The 19,515-nt window shown below is 34.4% G+C and overlaps 4 protein-coding genes and 1 pseudogene across 4 annotated transcripts; all 5 read right to left on the bottom strand.

Moving 5' to 3' along the window:
* Positions 1–144: 144 nt before the first annotated feature.
* LOC107057842 (probable disease resistance protein At4g27220) lies at positions 145–2,987 on the bottom strand (annotated as a pseudogene).
* A 915-nt stretch (positions 2,988–3,902) lies between these two features.
* On the bottom strand, positions 3,903–5,553 carry LOC107057841 (uncharacterized). The gene has a single exon (XM_015302880.1). It carries the CDS (start codon positions 5,469–5,471, stop codon positions 4,146–4,148), a length of 1,326 nt encoding a protein of 441 aa, XP_015158366.1. The 5' UTR covers positions 5,472–5,553; the 3' UTR covers positions 3,903–4,145.
* A 1,426-nt stretch (positions 5,554–6,979) lies between these two features.
* Positions 6,980–8,308, bottom strand: LOC102595178 (uncharacterized). Its single transcript, XM_015302884.1, has 3 exons — positions 8,269–8,308; positions 7,618–8,205; positions 6,980–7,446 (listed from the first exon to the last, which is right to left on the bottom strand). Exons 1-3 carry the CDS (start codon positions 8,306–8,308, stop codon positions 6,980–6,982), a joined length of 1,095 nt encoding a protein of 364 aa, XP_015158370.1.
* Positions 8,309–9,457: 1,149 nt separating this feature from the next.
* On the bottom strand, positions 9,458–10,489 carry LOC102594839 (uncharacterized). The gene has a single exon (XM_006362219.1). The coding sequence runs from the start codon at positions 10,487–10,489 to the stop codon at positions 9,458–9,460; it is 1,032 nt and encodes a 343-aa protein (XP_006362281.1).
* Positions 10,490–12,218: 1,729 nt separating this feature from the next.
* On the bottom strand, positions 12,219–18,933 carry LOC102594517 (transcription factor TGA2-like). Its single transcript, XM_006362218.2, has 11 exons — positions 18,443–18,933; positions 18,244–18,353; positions 17,652–17,734; positions 17,324–17,446; positions 16,844–16,912; positions 16,558–16,617; positions 16,223–16,300; positions 16,057–16,132; positions 15,230–15,501; positions 14,236–14,481; positions 12,219–12,415 (listed from the first exon to the last, which is right to left on the bottom strand). Exons 1-11 carry the CDS (start codon positions 18,640–18,642, stop codon positions 12,266–12,268), a joined length of 1,467 nt encoding a protein of 488 aa, XP_006362280.1. The 5' UTR covers positions 18,643–18,933; the 3' UTR covers positions 12,219–12,265.
* Between the last annotated feature and the right edge of the window lie 582 nt (positions 18,934–19,515).

Here is a 19,515-nt window from a genome sequence, read left to right as displayed (position 1 = left end):
TAGAGTCTTCATAAACAGTTAGTCAGTTAGTTTTGAGTCTCTCATATATGTTATATATGTAAATATTCTATTTTGAGATTCGAGTTGCCTTTGTGGCCAGATTTTATAAGTTAAGTTGTTTTGTAACTTTGCATTTGCATTGAGTTAATCTGTTGGGTTAGGTTTCCGCTGAGTTAAGAAAGTCAGGCCAAGGGTTCGCTTGGGGCCAGAAATGGTCTCCGGGTGCCGGTCCCGCCCAGGGTGTAGGCTCGGGGCATGACATTAGCAAAGCACATTTTCCGTAATTGAGGGAACTCAATCCGCTCGACAGTGTCACTGCAAAAGTGAGTGAGGCATTCCAGAGATTCAAGTTGCAACTTATATAAATTGGGGAACTTGATTACTTCATGTGTCCTCTTTAATAAATGTGTCACTAAATCACAACTAGAGAGTAGGAGACATTTCACGTTCTGAAATTCATTCAGTTGCAACTCAGTCAACACATTATTAGAGCCCTTTCCGTATGAATCTACAAATTCGCTCTCCTTCAACAGGTGGCAGATCCAATTACCCAATGGGGTGGTCTTCGTGACCACTAAAACAATATTCTTGTCGTAATCATCAATGAATGGACCCGAAGTGTAAGGTCCTTCATCCACTGTAAGAGTGTACCGTGCAAACTTGGAGGAAAGGTCCAAGTTACTGGGGATGTAGATCACATCTTCGGAACACTCACTTAATGTCAATGTAGTCAATCTCGATAAGGATTCCACTTCACTCAAGATGGAGTAACTACAATGTTTTACTCCCACCATATGTAGTTCCTCCAATCGAACTAGTCTTGATAACACCCCTGCTGAAATCCTTTTAAGTCTTTCATTCCGCAACTCTAACATAATTAGATTGGTCAGTTTTCCTATTTCCATTGGCACCTCCTCTAACTGACATCCTCTTATGTTGAGAATTTCTAAAGTGACAAGTTCCCCAATGATGGATATGTCACCCAACCTTATATTACTCAGACACAGCGTCCTCAGACTTGACAACCTCCGAATGGATGCTGGTAAACACAGAATGGAGTTGAGACTTATGACATTGAGGTTACTCATTGCATAAAAAAAATCATCCTGTAATTTCAATGGCTTTCCAAAACAGAGTTTTAACATTAGAAACTTCAGTTTTGGGCAAACGATTGGGCTAGGAAGCTCATCAAATTTATTTGCAACAATTGACATATGACTATATTGCTCGTAAGAGTCTTTTCTTGGGAACTCTTTTGAGTTCACATGGTGACTTACCTTAAAGTTATGCTCTCCCTCGGACGCAATACTTATAGCCACATCACGGACCACATCATGCATTTTCACATGACTTTTGTCTGAACCTTGGGATAACAAGAAACCATCTTTCAATATTTCTAACAGAAGATACACCCTATTTCTTGCATCTTCTAAATTTTCAATTCCCGAAAAGATGCGAAGCCCCATTCCATATTTAAGCAATTCTTCAATCAAAATATCACTATCTTCCTCTAACAATGAACAAAGCAAAAAGAAGTACCTGGCTTCATCACTTTCCAAGTGATCATAGCTTAGCCTCAAAGATTTATACACCTTTGTGTGCACTCCAGGGATATTTCTTGTTTCTACATCACGTAATTGTTTAAGGGCATCCTTCCAGAAAGGCTTGGTTTTACGTTTTAGTGCTCCTGTAACTATAATAATTGCAAGCGGCAATCTCTTGCATTCTTTGGAAACATCTTTTGCTATGTCAAGCAAAGAAAGATCGTCGACTGAATTACCGACTTTCTCCTTGAAAAGGATCCATGCTTCCTCTTCAGGTAAAGTTCCAACTTCCATGATCTTCTGAGCTTCCATTTCTTCACAAACGGGTCGGAGACGCGTCGTCAATATCACTTTGCACCGGTAGTTATGATTGCTACCGCTGGGAATTCCAAGTTTGTGTAGATCATGAAGAGCCTCCCAAACATCATCCAGGATGACAAGAGTGCGGCTGTTCTGATCCATTAACCTTGTACGCAGCTGATCTCCACGACTCGACATATCATTCCCTTCTAATGTCAGCCCGACACCTCTTTTGTCTGATTTTCTCAGCCCGACTCCTCTTTTGTCTGATTTTCTCAGCCAGTGTTGTCTTACCAACACCACCCAGACCACATATCCCAATCATAGTGACCCCGTCATCTTTTAAAGCTGCCATGACCTCATCTTCTTTCGATTTTCTGGAGTCAAACACCTCACCATTGTTACTAGGTATAGCCTCACTTTGAACTGGATGATCAAAAGAGATTACATCAGGCCTGTTGCTTTCATTTTGAAGTTCAATCAACTCTAGTGTAATTTTCTCAGCTCTCCTGCTCATCGAGTAACGTGACTTCAGGTTTGGACACCAACCATAAAAGCAACCCCTTTCAACCTCAGCTGAACCTTGACTTACAGCTTCCACATGTTCAATAGTGGTATCAACACTAGTTAACCAAGCCTCGCCATTGCGTGAAATGCGTTTTAAGTTTCTCCGGGCAACTTCCGCTCTTTCCTACACCTCACTTTTGATATTCTTCAGCTTCTCAGATCTTTATCCATACATCTGATGTTGCTCTTGTAGTAATATAAATACCCAATCCCTCGCGCAACTGGCTGCATCAAGCAACCTGTGACTTTTTCCACAAAAATAGATAAGAATTCCATAGCTAGTATAGTTTAGTAATAAGCCTTTTTTCAACTATCAAGTTTGAACTCTGCTACTGGGATGTAGAGGTGTGAAAATGGTGGAAATGGAGAATTTGGTATGTAAATGAAAGTTAAAAGAGAAGCAATGTAGAATTTGGTATGAAAATGAGATATGAGAGAGCGAAAATGAAGAATTTGGTATGAAAATGAAATATGAGAGCGGAAATGAAGAATTTGGTATGAAAATGAAATATGAGAGAGCGGAAATGGAGAATTTGGTATGAAAATCAAAGAGTAGCAATGTTGGAGAATTTGGTATTAAAATCAAAGAGTAGCAATGTTTGAGAATTTGGTATGAAAATCAAAGAGTAGCAATGTTGGAGAATTTGGTATTAAAATCAAAGAGTAGCAATGTTTAAGAATTTGGTATGAAAATCAAAGAGTAGCAATGTTGGAGAATTTGGTATTAAAATCAAAGAGTAGCAATGTTTGAGAATTTGGTATTAAAATCAATGAGTAGCAATGTGAGAGAATTTGGTATGAAAATGAAATATGAGAGAGCGAAAATGAAGAATTTGGTATGAAAATCAAGAGTTCAATGTTGGAGAATTCGGTATGAAAATGAATGCTTAAGAGAGGCAAGGGAGAGTTTGATTGTGTTATTCGAAGCAACAAATTCACAGAGATTTATAAGCTGACAAAATAGTATCTTTAAAGTGAGAGTATTGATTAGCTAACATATTAAAGTAGTGAACATCTGATTCCATATCTTCCTTCACTCAAACTCATGTTACGACATTCCCAAAATATATGCTTTCTTGCAATGGCAGACACTACAAAGAAGAAAAGAAGGAAATGTTATTGTTGCTTTTTGGAATTTTCCATTTGCTTGCCAAGTACTCAAAGATCAGATTCGTCCATACATTCTCTCCAATTTTTGGAAAAGTATTTCCTTTCCAGTTTCTTCCGATAGGTCTAAAGCTTTGGTGGACAGAGTTACCTCTGTTGGGGACGTAGAAAGCACCCAATGGAATAGTCTAGATGACTTCTTCCCTTCTCTTTCAGAATTAGATGAATGACTAGTTACTCAGCCAGTACAAGGTTTAATCGGAACATGGCAAAGGAATAGTCTAGATTTGTGCTTATACAGTTCATTAAGTTGCTTTCTGCGCATGAATAATAGTAACTCAACTCTGTTTCCCATGAATAATAGATATTTCAACACAAGAAGAGTTAAATTAAGCCTAACCATAAAAATAAGAAGGCAATAGAGCTTTCATTCCAAGATAAGACAACACATAGCAGTAACATTACCAAAATCACCACAACAGATAAACAAGCACAACAGCTGGAAACAAAAAAGGAAAAAGCAAAGAAACAAACACACATCAAGACATAACACACTGCCAAAAAACAAACACCTTCATACTTGCAACTGTACTAAACTTCCAGTCTTGAGGAGGAACTAATTTCGATTTACTCAGTTATCCTCACTTCATTTAACCGTGGAATTAAACTGGTCATTTTCTTTTTGGATTCGTTTGTGAGGGCACAAGAAACATGCAAAGTTTCATCACGCTCTAGATTATAGTACAACAGTCCATCTTTGATCACCACTTTCTCGGAACAAATTTTGCACTTGACCTCTGCATTCTCATGCTTAAAGGGGAATTCAAAGAAGAGCTTGTATGAGACATTGCTTGCCAGCGTCAAGGTTTTGGGAGCTCCAGCACACTGGCAACTCAAAATGAATTTGCATGGAGCGCAATAGTAGGCCCTGTTATGACTACTTTCTTTGTTAACCTGGCAGCACCGGCAATTGACATTCTCATTTTGATAATCCAAGTAGCAAGTTAACCGTAGAGGGTGTTGCGGATGAGACATATGTTGAATCATAGATGGAACCGAGAAGCAAGTTCTATCAATAAAGTAATTGCAATCACTACAAAAGTACCCTTTGAAGTATTTAGAACGGCACAAGTTGCATGCCAGGGACTTGTCCGAGTTATATTCCTTGAGAGTATGGCGGTGAGAGAAATGTGTAACGTTCCCAGATGGTTGACCTTCAAGTGTTGTGGGAGGGCGGTTTGTTGTTGCCAGAGTTTGCAGCCGGTTTTGTAGTCTATCCATGGAATGATTCTCCACTCCGTATTCTGATACAGCAGCACAATTGACGTGACAGAGGTAATCATGCTTATGGTTGTAAAATAGCCAGCATCCAGAAGTGGGAACAACTTCAGTACAAATTGAGCAGGAGAGAGTAGCAGTCTCACTGGTTATTGGGAAAGAAAGGAACAGATGAAGCGGATATTTCACTTTTTGGTCCAAGGTTATGGGTATAGAAGCGCATTCAACATGAAGATTGAAATTGCACGACTCGCAGCCATAGTATGACTGGAACAGAGAATGAACAGAATCATCATGTCCACAAGCAGCACAATGAAACTGTTCTCGGTTTGTGGCTTTAAAGGGCCGGAGAATAAGATTGTGGTCAGATCCAGGATGAAAATCATGCTGAATTTCCCTTGGAAAGTTACTACACACCTCATGAAGGTAATAATCACAATGTTTATTGCAGGCATAACCTCGACCAGAGATGACAATGTTACAAAAGCTGCATTGGATTCTTTCTCTCTGTCGAAAGTGCGATTGAAACAATGGATGACGATGGTTGAAATGATTTAAGGCACCCTCATTATCTGAGGTATCAGCAAAAGGAAATCGTAGTATCTGACTCATTTGCAGTGACTGCCCTCCTCTGCAGATATTGGGCTTAGTTTCCTTGTCAACTAAACCATTCATTTTCTGATCTGTTTCCAAAAATCTGCAATGGTGTTTTTTGTATGAATGAAAGATGCAAGGAAGAATTTGGTTGTTTTCTTCCCAGTAATATATTCACTGAGATTTATAAGCTGAGCATTTAGGCTTAAAGTAGTGAAGATAAAATAATTCCATATAGTATACTTGTTGAGATAATTTAAGAAGTTAGTGCTTCTGAACCTAAACAAGTTTGTTGTTTACCTAACTTGTAAATTTTATATTCTCAACTACTAGTCCACTACCTCTTTTTTTTTTATGACCACATTCATAACAACCAAAGCACCTGCTTTTTAAAAGATTTGAAAAAAATGTTCTTGAAAAAGCAATGCCCTTCTGGAAATTGAAATTTTTAAATCCTTAAACAGATTATTTTTGTTCATATTAGCTTTTCTCCTACAATGAAATATAGAGTAAAAGTTTGTGTGTTTTTTTTTTTGAGAAATAGGACTAGTTGATCTCAACTATTAATTCAGATTTGATGTTGCTCTATACCAATCTGTGACTTTGTCCGCAACTTTACATAAAAAATCCATAGCTATCTCTAGAGTTCAGTAGCTAGTAGCAATTAGGAGTAAATATCTCAAAAGGTCACTCAAATTTGTGAATTTATCTAACAAAGTCATTAAAGTTTGTTTTGTATCAATAAAATCACTGAAGTTAAGTTTTTTTTTCTTATATAATTACTGAGCCAAATTTTTTGTACAGTCAAAATGATACTGACAATTACTAGTAAACACACATTTTATCCAAATTTACTCTTATTCTATTTTCCTTGTTTTCCCAATTCTGTCTAATCTTTAGAGCTCAAAGTTTAAAAAAAAAAAAAAAAGTTTCTGAAAAGTCAATTAGGCGTATTAGACCCCAAATTAAAGTTCATACGTTTGGATATTGTAAAAGTTTTTAATTCGGAGAAATAAGAAGGCAAATCAAAAGTTATCGTTAGACTTCTAACAGTAAACTCAATTAATTATATGTTACTGCAAAAAATTATCAACAAATAAAAATAAAAAACTTTACTTTGGAAAGTATTTCTCACGTAAATAAGATATTTCAATTCTTAATAATATTTTTTTTTTTTATGTCATGTAAATATGGACCCATTAATTTATTTATTTGTGGGATCCATGTTTACATCGCATAAAAAAAATTGTTTTGCCAAGTCAATATTTTTTTAATAATAAAGTGATTTTATTGATATAAATGTTTAAGTTGAGTAATTTTATTGATACAAAATAAAGTTTAATGACTTTACTAAATAAATTCTTAAAGTTGAGTTACCTTTTGAAATATTAACTCTGGCAATTAGTATACAAGCACACCAGCTGGAAATCACACAGCAGATATACAAGCACACCGGCTGGAAATAAAAAAGTGAAAAAGTAAAGAAACAAACACACTGCCAAAAACAAACACCTTCATACTGCAACTTTACTAAACTTCCAGTCTTGTGGAGGAACTAATTTCAGTTTACTCAGATATCTTCACTTCGTTTAACGATGAACTGATAACCTGTCCATCTTGGTCACATCATTGTTGGATTCACTTTTCAGGGCACAAACAACGTGCAAAGCTTCATCACGCTTCAAACTATAGTATAACATTCCATCTTTGGTCACCACTTTCTTGGAACAAATGTTGCACTTGATCTCTGCATTCTCTTGCTTAAAGGGGAATTCAAAGAAGAGCTCGTAAGAGACATTGTCTGCCAGAGTCAAGGTCTTGGGAGCTCCAGCACACTGGTGATTTATAATTAATTTGCATGGAGCGCAATAGTAGGCCCTGCTACGACCATTTTGGAATCCACCTTGGCAGCCCAAGCAATTGACATTCTCATTTTGATAATCCAAGTAACAAGTTAACTTGAGAGGGTGTTGAGGATGAGACATATGTCGAATCATGAATGGAACCGAGAAGCAAATCTTTTCGATAAAGTAATTGCAATCACTGCAAAAGTACCCTGTCAAATAATCAATGTCGCACAAGCTGCATACCAGGGGCTTGGCCAAGTTATATTCCCTGAGAGCATGGCGGTGTGAGAAATGTGTAACGTCCCCACACGGTTGACCTGTAAGTGTACTAGTAGGATGATTTGTTTTCGCCAGAGTTTACAGCCGGTTTTGAAGTTTACCCATAGAATGATTCTCCATTCCATATTCTGATACAGCAGCACAATTGAAGTGACAGAGATAATCATGCTCATGGTTGTAAAATAGCCAGCATCCGGTACTGGGAACATCTTTAGCACAAATTGAACAAATGATAGTAGCAGCCTCACTGGTTATTGGGAATGAAACAAACAGATGAAGCAGATATTTCACATTACGAGATAAATCTATAGGTACAGAAGCACATTCAACATGAAGATTGAAATTGCACGACTCGCAGCCATAGTATGACTGGAATAGAGAATGAACAGAATCATCATCACCACACACAGCGCAATGAAACTTCTCATCGTTGTTGGCCAACTGAAACGGCCTAAGATTAAGAGTGTGGTCATAGCCGGGATGAAAATCATGGTGAATTTCTCTTGGGAAGTTACTACACACCTCATGAAGGTAATAACCACAATGCTTCTCACAAGCATAAGCCCAACCAGAGATACTGATATTGCAAAAGGTGCAATTGATTCCTTCACTCTCTCGAAGGTGCAATCGCAGCAATGGATGACGATGGCTGAAGTGATTTAAGACAACGTCACGAGGAGGAGGACTATCTTATACAACAGCAAAAGCAGCTCGTAGTAACTGACTCATTCGCAACGACTGCCCTCCTCTACAGGTGCCATTGGGATCAGTTCCCTTGTCAACTCCACTCATTCTCAATTTTTACTGAAACTTCCTTGTGGATACAAACTGTTTATGTACAAATATATAGATTTTTTGCAGCTACTCTCTCTGTTTCCTTTTGTTTTGGGAAGATAAATCCATAAATTGTTGATATGTTCCAAATAGTGATGTTTGTGATTACATTTACATTGATCAGGCGTGAGCTTTGATTCCTCCACCAATAAATTTAATGGCTAAGCCCAATCACATGCTTTGTAAACAAAACAAAATTTTTATTTTTTTTTCTTAATGCTAATTAATCATAGCACTTCCCAAGACAGAAGTATGCATATTTCTCCTCTTCTTATGCATATTTCTTCTCTTCTTCTTGTTATTGTCACTCAACGCATATTGTCAATTAGGGATGAGCGTTTGGTATTCGGTTCAATATTATACTATAAAAGTAGATATCAAATACCGAACTATGTCTGGTAAATCAAATTTTGGTACGTCGGTAATTACGTATTGAAGGAAAAGGTATGTTCATAATTTGTCCAATTTATAACATGTTAACTTTTAGAGTAATAACGTATGGAGGTTAGATTACTCTATCAAGCCCTAACATAATGAATTTGTTGGCATAGGTCAATCAAGACATCCATTCAGTTCGATAATTCAGTTTTCGATGATTTATGCCCACTCCTAGTATTAAGCAACAGCCTACAGGTTATCCCACCGCTATGCTCTAGAATCAATCACAAAATTATAATCCCTACATAACTTTGTTCACGAACCAAACAACCCCATAGTATATTCAACACAAGTATGCCAATAACAAACCCAGTGAAATCCTACAAAGTGAAGTTTGGGAAGGTTAGAGTGTACCCAGACCTAACCACTGCCTCTACCAGGTAGAGTGGTCGTTTCTGAAAGACCCTTGGTTCAAGCAAAACAAATCAGTAATAAAAAAGAAAAACGAGACAGCTATACAACACAATTATGCCAATTAGATAATTTAGATGAGTTCCTTTCTCCATTTAAAATCATACAGCAGACACAATCACACCAGCATGAAACAAAAATGACAGAAAAAAATAAGATAAATACCAACATATAACATACTGCAAAAAAAACAATCACCAGATAGAAAAGCTCCAATCTTGCTAGTTATTAAGGCGAACGGATGTCCTTTCTGTTTAATCAAATTATCCTCAATTCCTGTAAGCGTTGAATAGATAACATGTCCATCTTGTCATTATCAAATCCGGCTTCTTCATCAAGGGCACAAATAACGTGCAAAGCTTCATGACACTCACGATTATAGTAAAACAGTCCATCTTTAATCACCACTACATCGGAACAAATGTTGCAATCGATCTCTGCATTCCCGTGTTTGAAGGGGAATGAAAAGAAGAGCTCGTAAGAGACATTATCCTCCAAGGTCAAGCTCTTGGGAGCTGAAGCACAATAACGATTAATAATGAATTTACATTGGGTGCAATAGTACGCCCTGCCGTTGCCCAAGTGTTTGAAATCAGCATCACAGCCTGTGCATTTAAGATCCTCATGCATAAAATCTGTGTAGCGAGTAAATTTGAGAGGGTGTTGGGGATGAGACATGTGTTGAATCTTGGATGGAATGGAGAAGCAATTCTTGTCGATAAAGTAATTGCAATCACTGCAAATGTACCCAGAAAAAACAGTAAACTCACACAAGTTGAACCTCAAGGGCCAGGATGAGACGAACTCTCTGAGAGCATGGTAATGAGTGACATCTCCACACGATAGATCAGGCGGTGTAGGAGGGGAGTTAGTTAGAACCAGAGTTTGTAGTCGGGTTTGAAGTTCACTCATGGAATCATTATTTGTTGCATATTCAGTTACAGCAGCACATTCAAAGTGACAGAGGTAATCATGATCGTGGTTGTAAAATACCCAACATCCCGAAGTGGGAACTTCTTTAGCACAAATTGAGCAAAAGAGAGCAGCAGCCTCACTGGTTATTGGGAAGGAAAGGAACAGATGAAGTGGGTATTTCTTTTTATGGTTCAAAGTTATGGGTATAGAAGCACATTCAACATGAAGATTGAAATTGCACGAGTCACAGCAATAGTATGATTGGAACAGAGAAAGTTCAGAATCATCGAAGCCACAAGCCCTGCAATGAAACTGCTCATTGTTGTTGGACAACTGAAACGGCCTTAGAATAAGAGTGTGGTCATAGAAAATCATGGTGAATTTTTCTAGGGAAATTACAACACACCTCATGAAGGTAATAATCACAATGCTTCTCGCAGGCATAAGCCCAACCAGAGATGATGATATTGCAAAAGCTGCATTTGATTCCTTCACTCTCTCGAAGATGCAATCGAAGCAATGGATGACGATAGCTGAAGTGATTTAAGACAACGTCACACGGAGGAGGACGATCAGATACATTAGCCAAAAAGCTCGTAGTAACTGACTCATTCGCGATGACTGCCCTCCTCTACGGGCATTGGGCTTAGTTTTTTTGTCAACGAAATCATTCATTTTCTGCTATTCTCCTAAAGTATCAATTTCAGTGCACATTGTTGTTAGAGACATTAGTACACATATATATACACACACACTCCCTCTTTAATTTTGTTTTGGGAAGATTAACAGTCCTGATCCATGAATTCTTGACAAGTTCTAATATCATACCACTAAATGCATTGAACCTTGTACTTATCAGGAATGTGCTTTAGTTTCTCCACTAACAAATCCCAATGATTTGCTTTGATTAATGTATGATAATTGTTTTAATTAACATTTATGTCCTCCAACTTTTGGTGTGCATAACTAACACCTAAACACGTATGGAGTCGAACAAATAGACATGTGTGTCTTACTTGGCAATTCGCATCCTACACGACATCCTACGTGTATCATGCCACATATAACATGTATGTCTAATTGTTCAACTTTATTCAAGTTTCAATACCAACTTGTGCATACCCAAATTGGAGGGAATAGATGCAAGTCTAGACCAAGTTAAAATAAAACATATTCATGTATTATGACACTTTTCGTGACTAATCAAAGACTATAAGGGGTCATTTGGTTGGAAACAAGTTATCATAGGATTAATTATCCTGAGATAACTTATCCCACCATGTATATGGGATAACTGATCTCATCACTATGATATAAATAGTGGAATGAGTTATCCCAAACAAGACACCAAAATTTAATCTCAGAACTATTTTTTTATTCCAAAACTATTTATTCGTATCCCTCACACCAAACCAAGCGACCCTAATTATTGCTTATTAGTATGCGTCAGCCTTATGAGTATCAAATGACATAGATTATTAAATGCAATCAGTCCTGATATCACAACTATCAATATTTAGAACAAATCAATAATTTATGGATCAAAACTGTTTAATCTTCCCAAGATAGAGTTGTATCTGTATATATACACATTTCACACCTCCTCGTTTTCACTATATTTAACCTCTCACACCTTCTCGCTGCGCATCTGCACATCTGCCTTCCCTCAAATTATTCTAATATGCCTACACATCCATCTCAACATCACTTTCACCACATGAATATGAGCGTCTTTGACTGATTAAAACTCTGTCTCATACAACAAAGTCGATCTAACCACCACTCGATAGAACTTATCTTTAAATTTAAATGGTACATTTTTATCATACTAGACCCCGAAATGCAAGCCGCTATACATACTGATTTAACTTTAACAAACATTTAATTAATTTTTTTGTGAGATCTCTCTAGTCTCTATATAATAATCAATGTGAAGAAAAAGAAGACATAATTAAAAGGAAATCATTAAGTTCTACTTTCATAATTTTACACTAGTAATTTCTTTTGTTTATCTATACATCTATCTATATAAACTAAAGGGTTAAGGAAAATATAAAAATAACAAAAAAAAGAGTAATTTTAGAGAAAATTTATTAAGAACCTATAGAAATTATAATTAACATGGCTAGCTAGCTAATTAAAAGTTTTAAGTTATTCCTGTCGAGGCCGAGCCACCCAAAGAGAGCTGAGAGCTCTTAGCCTATGGAAATATTCAGCAATTGCCAAAAAACACCTTGCAGCTTGACGGCTCGTCAAGATTTGATGAAGTCGATGAATTGTTTGATGTCTCAAATTATCAGCCTGTAATTGAAAAATAGTCATTAACTCGTATTTTTTATAGATAGTTAAGTAAGAAGTAGTCAATTCATGTTAATTTGACTTTGGAGGGATTTTTATTATATTTATTTCATTAATGTTTTAAATCGCAATCAGTGTAAAAAAATATATACCAGGGTAGTTATTGACTTAATGTAAGATTTTTATTACAAATTTAGAATGTGAAAAGACAGCTACTATTAGCTGGTGGAATTATAGAATTTTGATATTATAGAACATGTACATATTATAACTACTTTATATTCATGAGCAAACTGCTGAATGACTTGAAAAGAGATACATGAGTCAGAAATTTTGTTTAATAGGTTTTAAATATTAGATAATTTCAATTTTCAAGTGTTAATATATCTGAATTCTTAATTTGATGTGTAGATATTTAATGAATTTTTAACGTAAATACTATTTGTAAAAGTAATTAGGTTCGATCGAGCTCTTATCTATTGTGTTCTAAATCAATAGGCTTATGAATATGACTTCATTCATACAAAATGTATGGGCCTAAAAGTTAACATTTTTTGGTCCCTACTCTATATATTTGGAAGTATTAGTTTTACAAATTTGTACTCTTGTGTTGTTTTGTACTGAAATTCATGCAAAAAATGACATTTTAATATACAAGACAAGAAAACTTATTTTGCACCTATACATAGATGAAACCATATAATATAATCTTTAGTACTTGAACCACAATATGTTATTGCTAAGTACTTCGATTAATAGTTTCTAGAAAAGGAATATGGTGATTGAACACAAGAAGAAAGAAATGAAGTAAGAGGCGGAGGGCAGGAAAAAGAATAAAAGAGTTTGAGCATTCCGCCTTTTGAAAAGTCAGTCGTGGAGGACGACTGGGTAGGACCGAGTTAGAAAGGCTTAAATTTTAGATAAATTTTGTACACAAATGATATATTTGCAAACAAGAAGAGTTCAAGGTTAATTATTTCTTGTAGGTAAATATTGGTCACACTGATTAAATGAAGTCTATATATGGAAAAATGAGCTGGTGAGAATAGGTCATACATGATGGAGTAGGTTTTCTAACTAAACCAAGAGTAGATATAGTACTTCTTCTATCTTGGCCCTACCAATCTATCAAAATCACTTAATTTTGACTCTATCTCAACTGCTAATGTGAAGAGATTTATTTTAGCATTAAAAAAATAATAGTAATAGTTTTACTTTTATGTATTTTTACGGTATTAACTCACTTAAAAAAATAACTACAACATGTAACCGTTCATTTGAAAAATAGAGATAAGATTGTAACCTGAAATAAGGCAGGTTACTCATTACAACATGTTAAAGTGTAAACACTAGTAGTGTGAAAATAGTTTTTATACTTTAGGGTATAAGTTATAATCCAATAAACAAATAAAATAAGTTATTTATATACAATATGTCAATCTAGAAGTTATTTTATACCATCAGGTCACCTAATTAAGAATATCTACGGATAGTCTCTTTGAAATATGAGATTTATAGTCACACAGTTATTATTATGACATGTTTTAATTCGTAAATTTCAAAAAAATATCTTTTCATTTTTAGATATTGTACAGATTTCATATGTTTTACTTCAGTTGAGGGTCTATCGGAAACAACCTCTCTATCTTCACAAGTTAGGATAAGATCTACGTAAAACACCATCCTTTCCGTTTTCCACTTATAGGATATTACATTGAGCATGTTATTGTTGCCGTCACATAAATTGGATTGAAGGGAGTATATAATTACTATATGAGTTTATAAATAATTGTGTCTATATAAGGGACTATATATGTGTGTACCTGTCTAACAAAGCCTTCAATAGTGGAGAGTTTGTTGATGGCAAGAGCCATTTGTCCCATATAATTAGCCATGTTTTGAGGGCAGTTAGCCAATAATGCATCAGAGACAATTGTGTCTGAAACTGATTGATTCAGATTTTCCAGCCCTTGTGAGAGAGCTTCCTCAGCTTCTTGTGTTGATTGTTGTAATCCACATATTCCCACAAATTGTTGTTCAGTTAATGGCTCTATCTGACTCAGGATTATCTATTAATCATGCATCATTAACAAAAATTAGCTCATCTCAATATACATAAAAACTCCCAAATATACACCTAATAATATATTCACCCATAATATAAGGATATGACACAGAAAGTAAAGAAATTAGAATCAATTTATGTGACGATGTTTGAGTATTTGCACGAAATTTATGAAGAAAAAAAAAGGTGTTTTAAATTTGTGGTCTAAAATAAATTATTTTGTTAAAGGTAAAATAGTACTCCCTCCGTCTCAGTTGTTGTGTTTTGCATTTCGAGCGTCAAATTATATGAACTTTGACTAATATATATATATATTATTTTTTATCAAATTCATATAAGAAAGTTGCAATTTGTAGTACTTATCGTATAGTTTTTGAATATCTAAAAGATTTAAATATAAAATATTGAGTTGATCTTATCTAATTTTGCTTCGAAAATTATAAAGTATTTCAAAGCTAAATTGTTTCTATTTCAATAATAGAAAGACATCATTTTTTAGAACAAAATTTAAAAATAAAATAAAAATTGGGACCTAATGAATAGTATTTATATCCTACGAAAATTAGGGTTTTGTATTAGGATTTTAAGCAACGTAAATGCATTATGTCAATTTTTTAATGTTACCTGTGCATATTTTAGCATGTTGTAACAAGTAATTGGCTTTGTTTTCCAAGTTACCAATTTCACATATCAAGAATATATACTTAACTGTAATTATATTTTAGGCGATCTGATAGTACATACACACGTACCTTGATGAGTTCGGATGGGCGGAAATCTCCCATCCAAATGAAACAACGCTCCGCCGGAGTTTTCCACATGCCGGAAATAAGATGAAAGACATCGGATTTTACAAGCATGCTCTTCAGATTCATCATTTCATCGTAATGTGTGACACAATTTTCAACGTAAATTCGAAGATCGTTCTCCGGAAAATGTTCAGTCACTGCATTTCGAAGCTCACACATGAGACGATGATGTTCCTCCAGCCACCTTGAGTACTCCATATCAAACACTGCAGCATCTACAAATATTCATGCAAAAATGAGACCGTGAAAATTCACTGTCTGTTTGGATATCATTTTGAAATGTGCGATCATTTAAATTAAAAGTTTTAAATGTTGATTGTAGAGAGAACACATTTTTACTTAATTATGCTCGCAACATAAAGTAACAAATATGAGCAATAAATTAATTGAGAGTGTGTTTTGTAAGACGTGGAAAGAATATATTTGGTCGGTGAGTAAAAAATATATTTTGAAAAAAATTAATCAATACTATTAAAGATTAATAATAATATGATCGAGAAGATTAGGGTGTCCTTGAAGATTTTTTTTGAATAATAAAGATCAATAAGAATGTCTAATTAAGTTTTTGTAGGGATATGTAATATGGGATTAATAAATTAATTAAATATTAGATAATTGTAGAAGCGGGTAGAGTAGAAGGTACGATTTCGACAATATCAATAACTTTGGTCAATCGTATATTTATCTTTAGAAGTCTTTATTTCAAAAACATTAAAATTCAAAATTCGTAAACTTTAAATTATAAATTCGCCTAATGATTGAAATTGTACCTGAGGTCATGTTTCCAATGTTATTAGGAAGTCCTTGGTCTCCTCCTAAAAGAGCATTACCCGCAAAATGAAAACCCTACAAAAAAAAATATATATTTTTTTGGTGAATATATAAGAAAATTAAAACCAAATAATTCTATGAATAAAATAAGAGAATTTTTATTACTTGAGATCTAGCCCTTTGTAATTCTTGCTCTAGCTGGGCAAGCCTTATCCTACTTGACTCTAGTTGTTGAATATAAGCCTGCAATAGAAAAATAATTAGATGAACAACAACATATCCAATATAATCTCACGCGAGGAGTCTAGAGAAGATAAAAGGTACGCAGACATTTATCCTTATCATCTTATGTAAGATATATAAAGGAGTTGTTTCCTATGGATCTCCAGTTCTAACTAGATTAACAAATTTCTATAAATAGTAAATTATGATGCTCTTATTTTAACTTTCAAACCAATGATAATAATTAATTAAAGAATTAATAGTATATAATTAAGTACCTTTTTCCTAATTCTGCTTTTCCTAGCTGCCTCTCTATTCTGAGCAAGTCTCCTCAATGTCTGCAAGGAAAAACAATTAACTAAAAAAAATGCATAAAAAGTTATATTAATTTCCTCAAATAAGAAAATCATCTGTTCGAGCCATGAAGGCGTGCAATCACTAATGCTTGCAGTAGGACAGATGGACTACGTCACACTCTTCGACGTGCGACACTTCCCCAAATTTTGTGTAAACACAAAATATTTTATACATCGATAACCGAACTGAAGAATCAAGAATCTTTACCTTATGATCTGTTGTTTTAGGTGCATTTTGCTCTGAACCTGAATTTTGACCTTTCCTATTCCACTCTCGCTGCCACCAACCAATGAATAAAATTATAGGCGAAATTAAATTAAAATAATCGCGCAAAATTGAAGAACAAGAAACCTTCCGAGTACCCAAAAAAAGAAATATTCTCGAGTACTAATTTATTTTGTTTCAATTTATGTGACACTATATCTTTATTTTAAAAAAATAAAACTGATCCTGAGTGTCTTAAATATTTTATGATCTTTTCAATTAACCGCTTATTATAATACTTTTTATATGGTTTTTAAGCATGAAAATTCAATTTCAAAAAAATTATACCATATTCTCGTCGAAATTAAGTAATTTGACCATCGTACTCCAAATCCCGCTACGAAAATTGGAATGGAGTGGGTAGGATATATTTTACTGATGAATATACAAATCATTACAAATTAGTTAAAAATAAACAAATACCTTAGGAATTTTAGGCTCAGGTCCAGAAGTAGTAGAAAGTACATTATTTTTGGACTTTGATAACTCCATTATGGACGGCTCAGATGATTTCTCAGAACCACTAGAAACAAATCCAGCATTTCCCTACCAAAAACAGAAATTAATTAATTAATAACAAGTCATTAAAACTTCATTAATTAGAAAAAAAGTAGTTAAGGACAAGAAAATGAAACATTATTATTAGTATTATATATATTTCCTTTGTACACACATCAAATTACTCTTTGAGCCTTTCCTCTGACTCTGTTAAGACGAGATATTTTGTGTATCGAACTGATTTTTTTTTTACCTTTGTAGATGATGGCTCAACATGCATGGGTTGTGATGGAAAAATGTTGAGAGTTGGTGGTCTCATCATCTCTGAATTATTTTCTGCAAAATTATAACCAAAAAAAATTAAAAAGTTGTCAACAAATAGACAAAAAGCTAGAGAGATTTACTTTTTTTTTCTGAAGAGAAACTTATTCTGTCAAATTTATGTGATAAAAGTTTGAATTTCGAGAGCTTACTGTAAAAATAATAAAGAAGAATTTTGTTGATTCTCGAAATCTAGAGGAAACAGAAGATATATGTGTTAAAGTTCCAATTTCTAGAACTAACCGTAAATGTTAGAAAGAAGAATTTGTTTGACTCTCGAAATCTAAAGAAAACAAAAAAAAATCAATTTTTCTGAAAAAACTAAAAGCAGTTTATTTTCCTTTCTGATTTCAAGGGAAATTAAATTCTCAAATGATTATGTGAAGGATCTGGTCAAAAAGAACAACAATCTCAAAAGGAGAATATTCTCTTTAGAACAAACTTTCAAATTTATAGAATCAAAAGTATATCGAAATAAAATTTTCACTAAGAGATTCAAAATATAAAAAAGTAAACAGACGTACGTATTTGATCATGATTTGAAGAAGGATCTTGAGCATCAAGGTACAGGAAAAGTGCTTGATCATCTAGTTCACCTAAATCATAACCTCCAGCACTGCTACTCTCTTTATTTCTGCACAAAAATATTAATAATTGAATTTTTTTATAAAAAAAAAAACTATTTTTCACGAATTTGGATTTAGAAAACAAAAAATAAATTACATGAAATTTTCAGGTATGACAGAAGATGACTGATGTAACATTCCAAAAGAAATCTGATCAGCGTTATTTCGCTGATCAGAATTATTTTGGAATAATAGTTGCTGGTGTTGATGCTGATGTTGAGTTTGTTGTTGTTGATGGAACTGATGATGATCATGATTTCCAAAAGATATTTGATTTTCATGACTTTGAAGACCCATTATTTTTTTGACAATTGATGATAGTAGCAAACTCTTTATATTTACTCTTTTCTCGTGGTATATATAGAGAGGCACGCAAGATGCTTTATGCACCGTGTTTGCTTTTTATAGAGAGAATAAAGGTAAGACAGCTAGCACCAGTCGGTGTACGGTACTAAAGATAGAGAGATATAAAATGTTTTTTTCCTCCTTTTTTTGGTGGAGAGAGGATAAGAAAACGCAAATTGAATGCTAACGAAGCAAAAAGACAAATCTATTTTTAAGCAGAAGGAGAAGGAGGAGGAGGAGGAGGAGGAGAAGAAGACGACGATGATTTTATTTAAATTTTAAAAGAAAATTTTATTTTGAAGGATATCTAGAGTGATCTCTAATATGGAAACGAACGTTTTTGAGCTTCCTTGTTCAACCATCTTAGTTGTGAAATGACATATGTGACCTCTTCTTCTTTGGTGTTATTACCTTTGACATTTTCATGCAGCTACCAACTCGTACTAGCCACCTCTTTTACGGTTTAACTTTAAACTTTTATTTTATCTTATATGTTAGGTAACGTTAATATCATGTCCATAACGAGATTGAGGTGATGATGAGTCGCGAATGGCTTGAGTCTGAGTCATGATCAAAAATGATTTAATTGCTTGATCATGAGCTTGATAAATTACTAGAGATAAAGTTGTGGAGCATCGGTGTCTTTGCTATCAGCTATAACTTTGATATAATAGTAAGTGTTTGGCTATAATGCTAATTGCTTAATGAGCTTGGCTAAAAAATAAAGTTGTTGCGCTTGCTATCAAATACTCGTTTGGCATGATAGTAAGCATTTGAACCAAATTACAAATGATGGTGGTGGTGGAGGGGGGGGGGGGGGTATTT

The sequence above is a fragment of the Solanum tuberosum genome, unplaced genomic scaffold, assembly GCF_000226075.1.
Source record: "Solanum tuberosum cultivar DM 1-3 516 R44 unplaced genomic scaffold, SolTub_3.0 scf00379, whole genome shotgun sequence".
NCBI lineage: Eukaryota > Viridiplantae > Streptophyta > Magnoliopsida > Solanales > Solanaceae > Solanum > Solanum tuberosum.
Note: the sequence above shows the minus strand (reverse complement) of the source record. Positions and strands in the feature narration are given on the sequence as shown.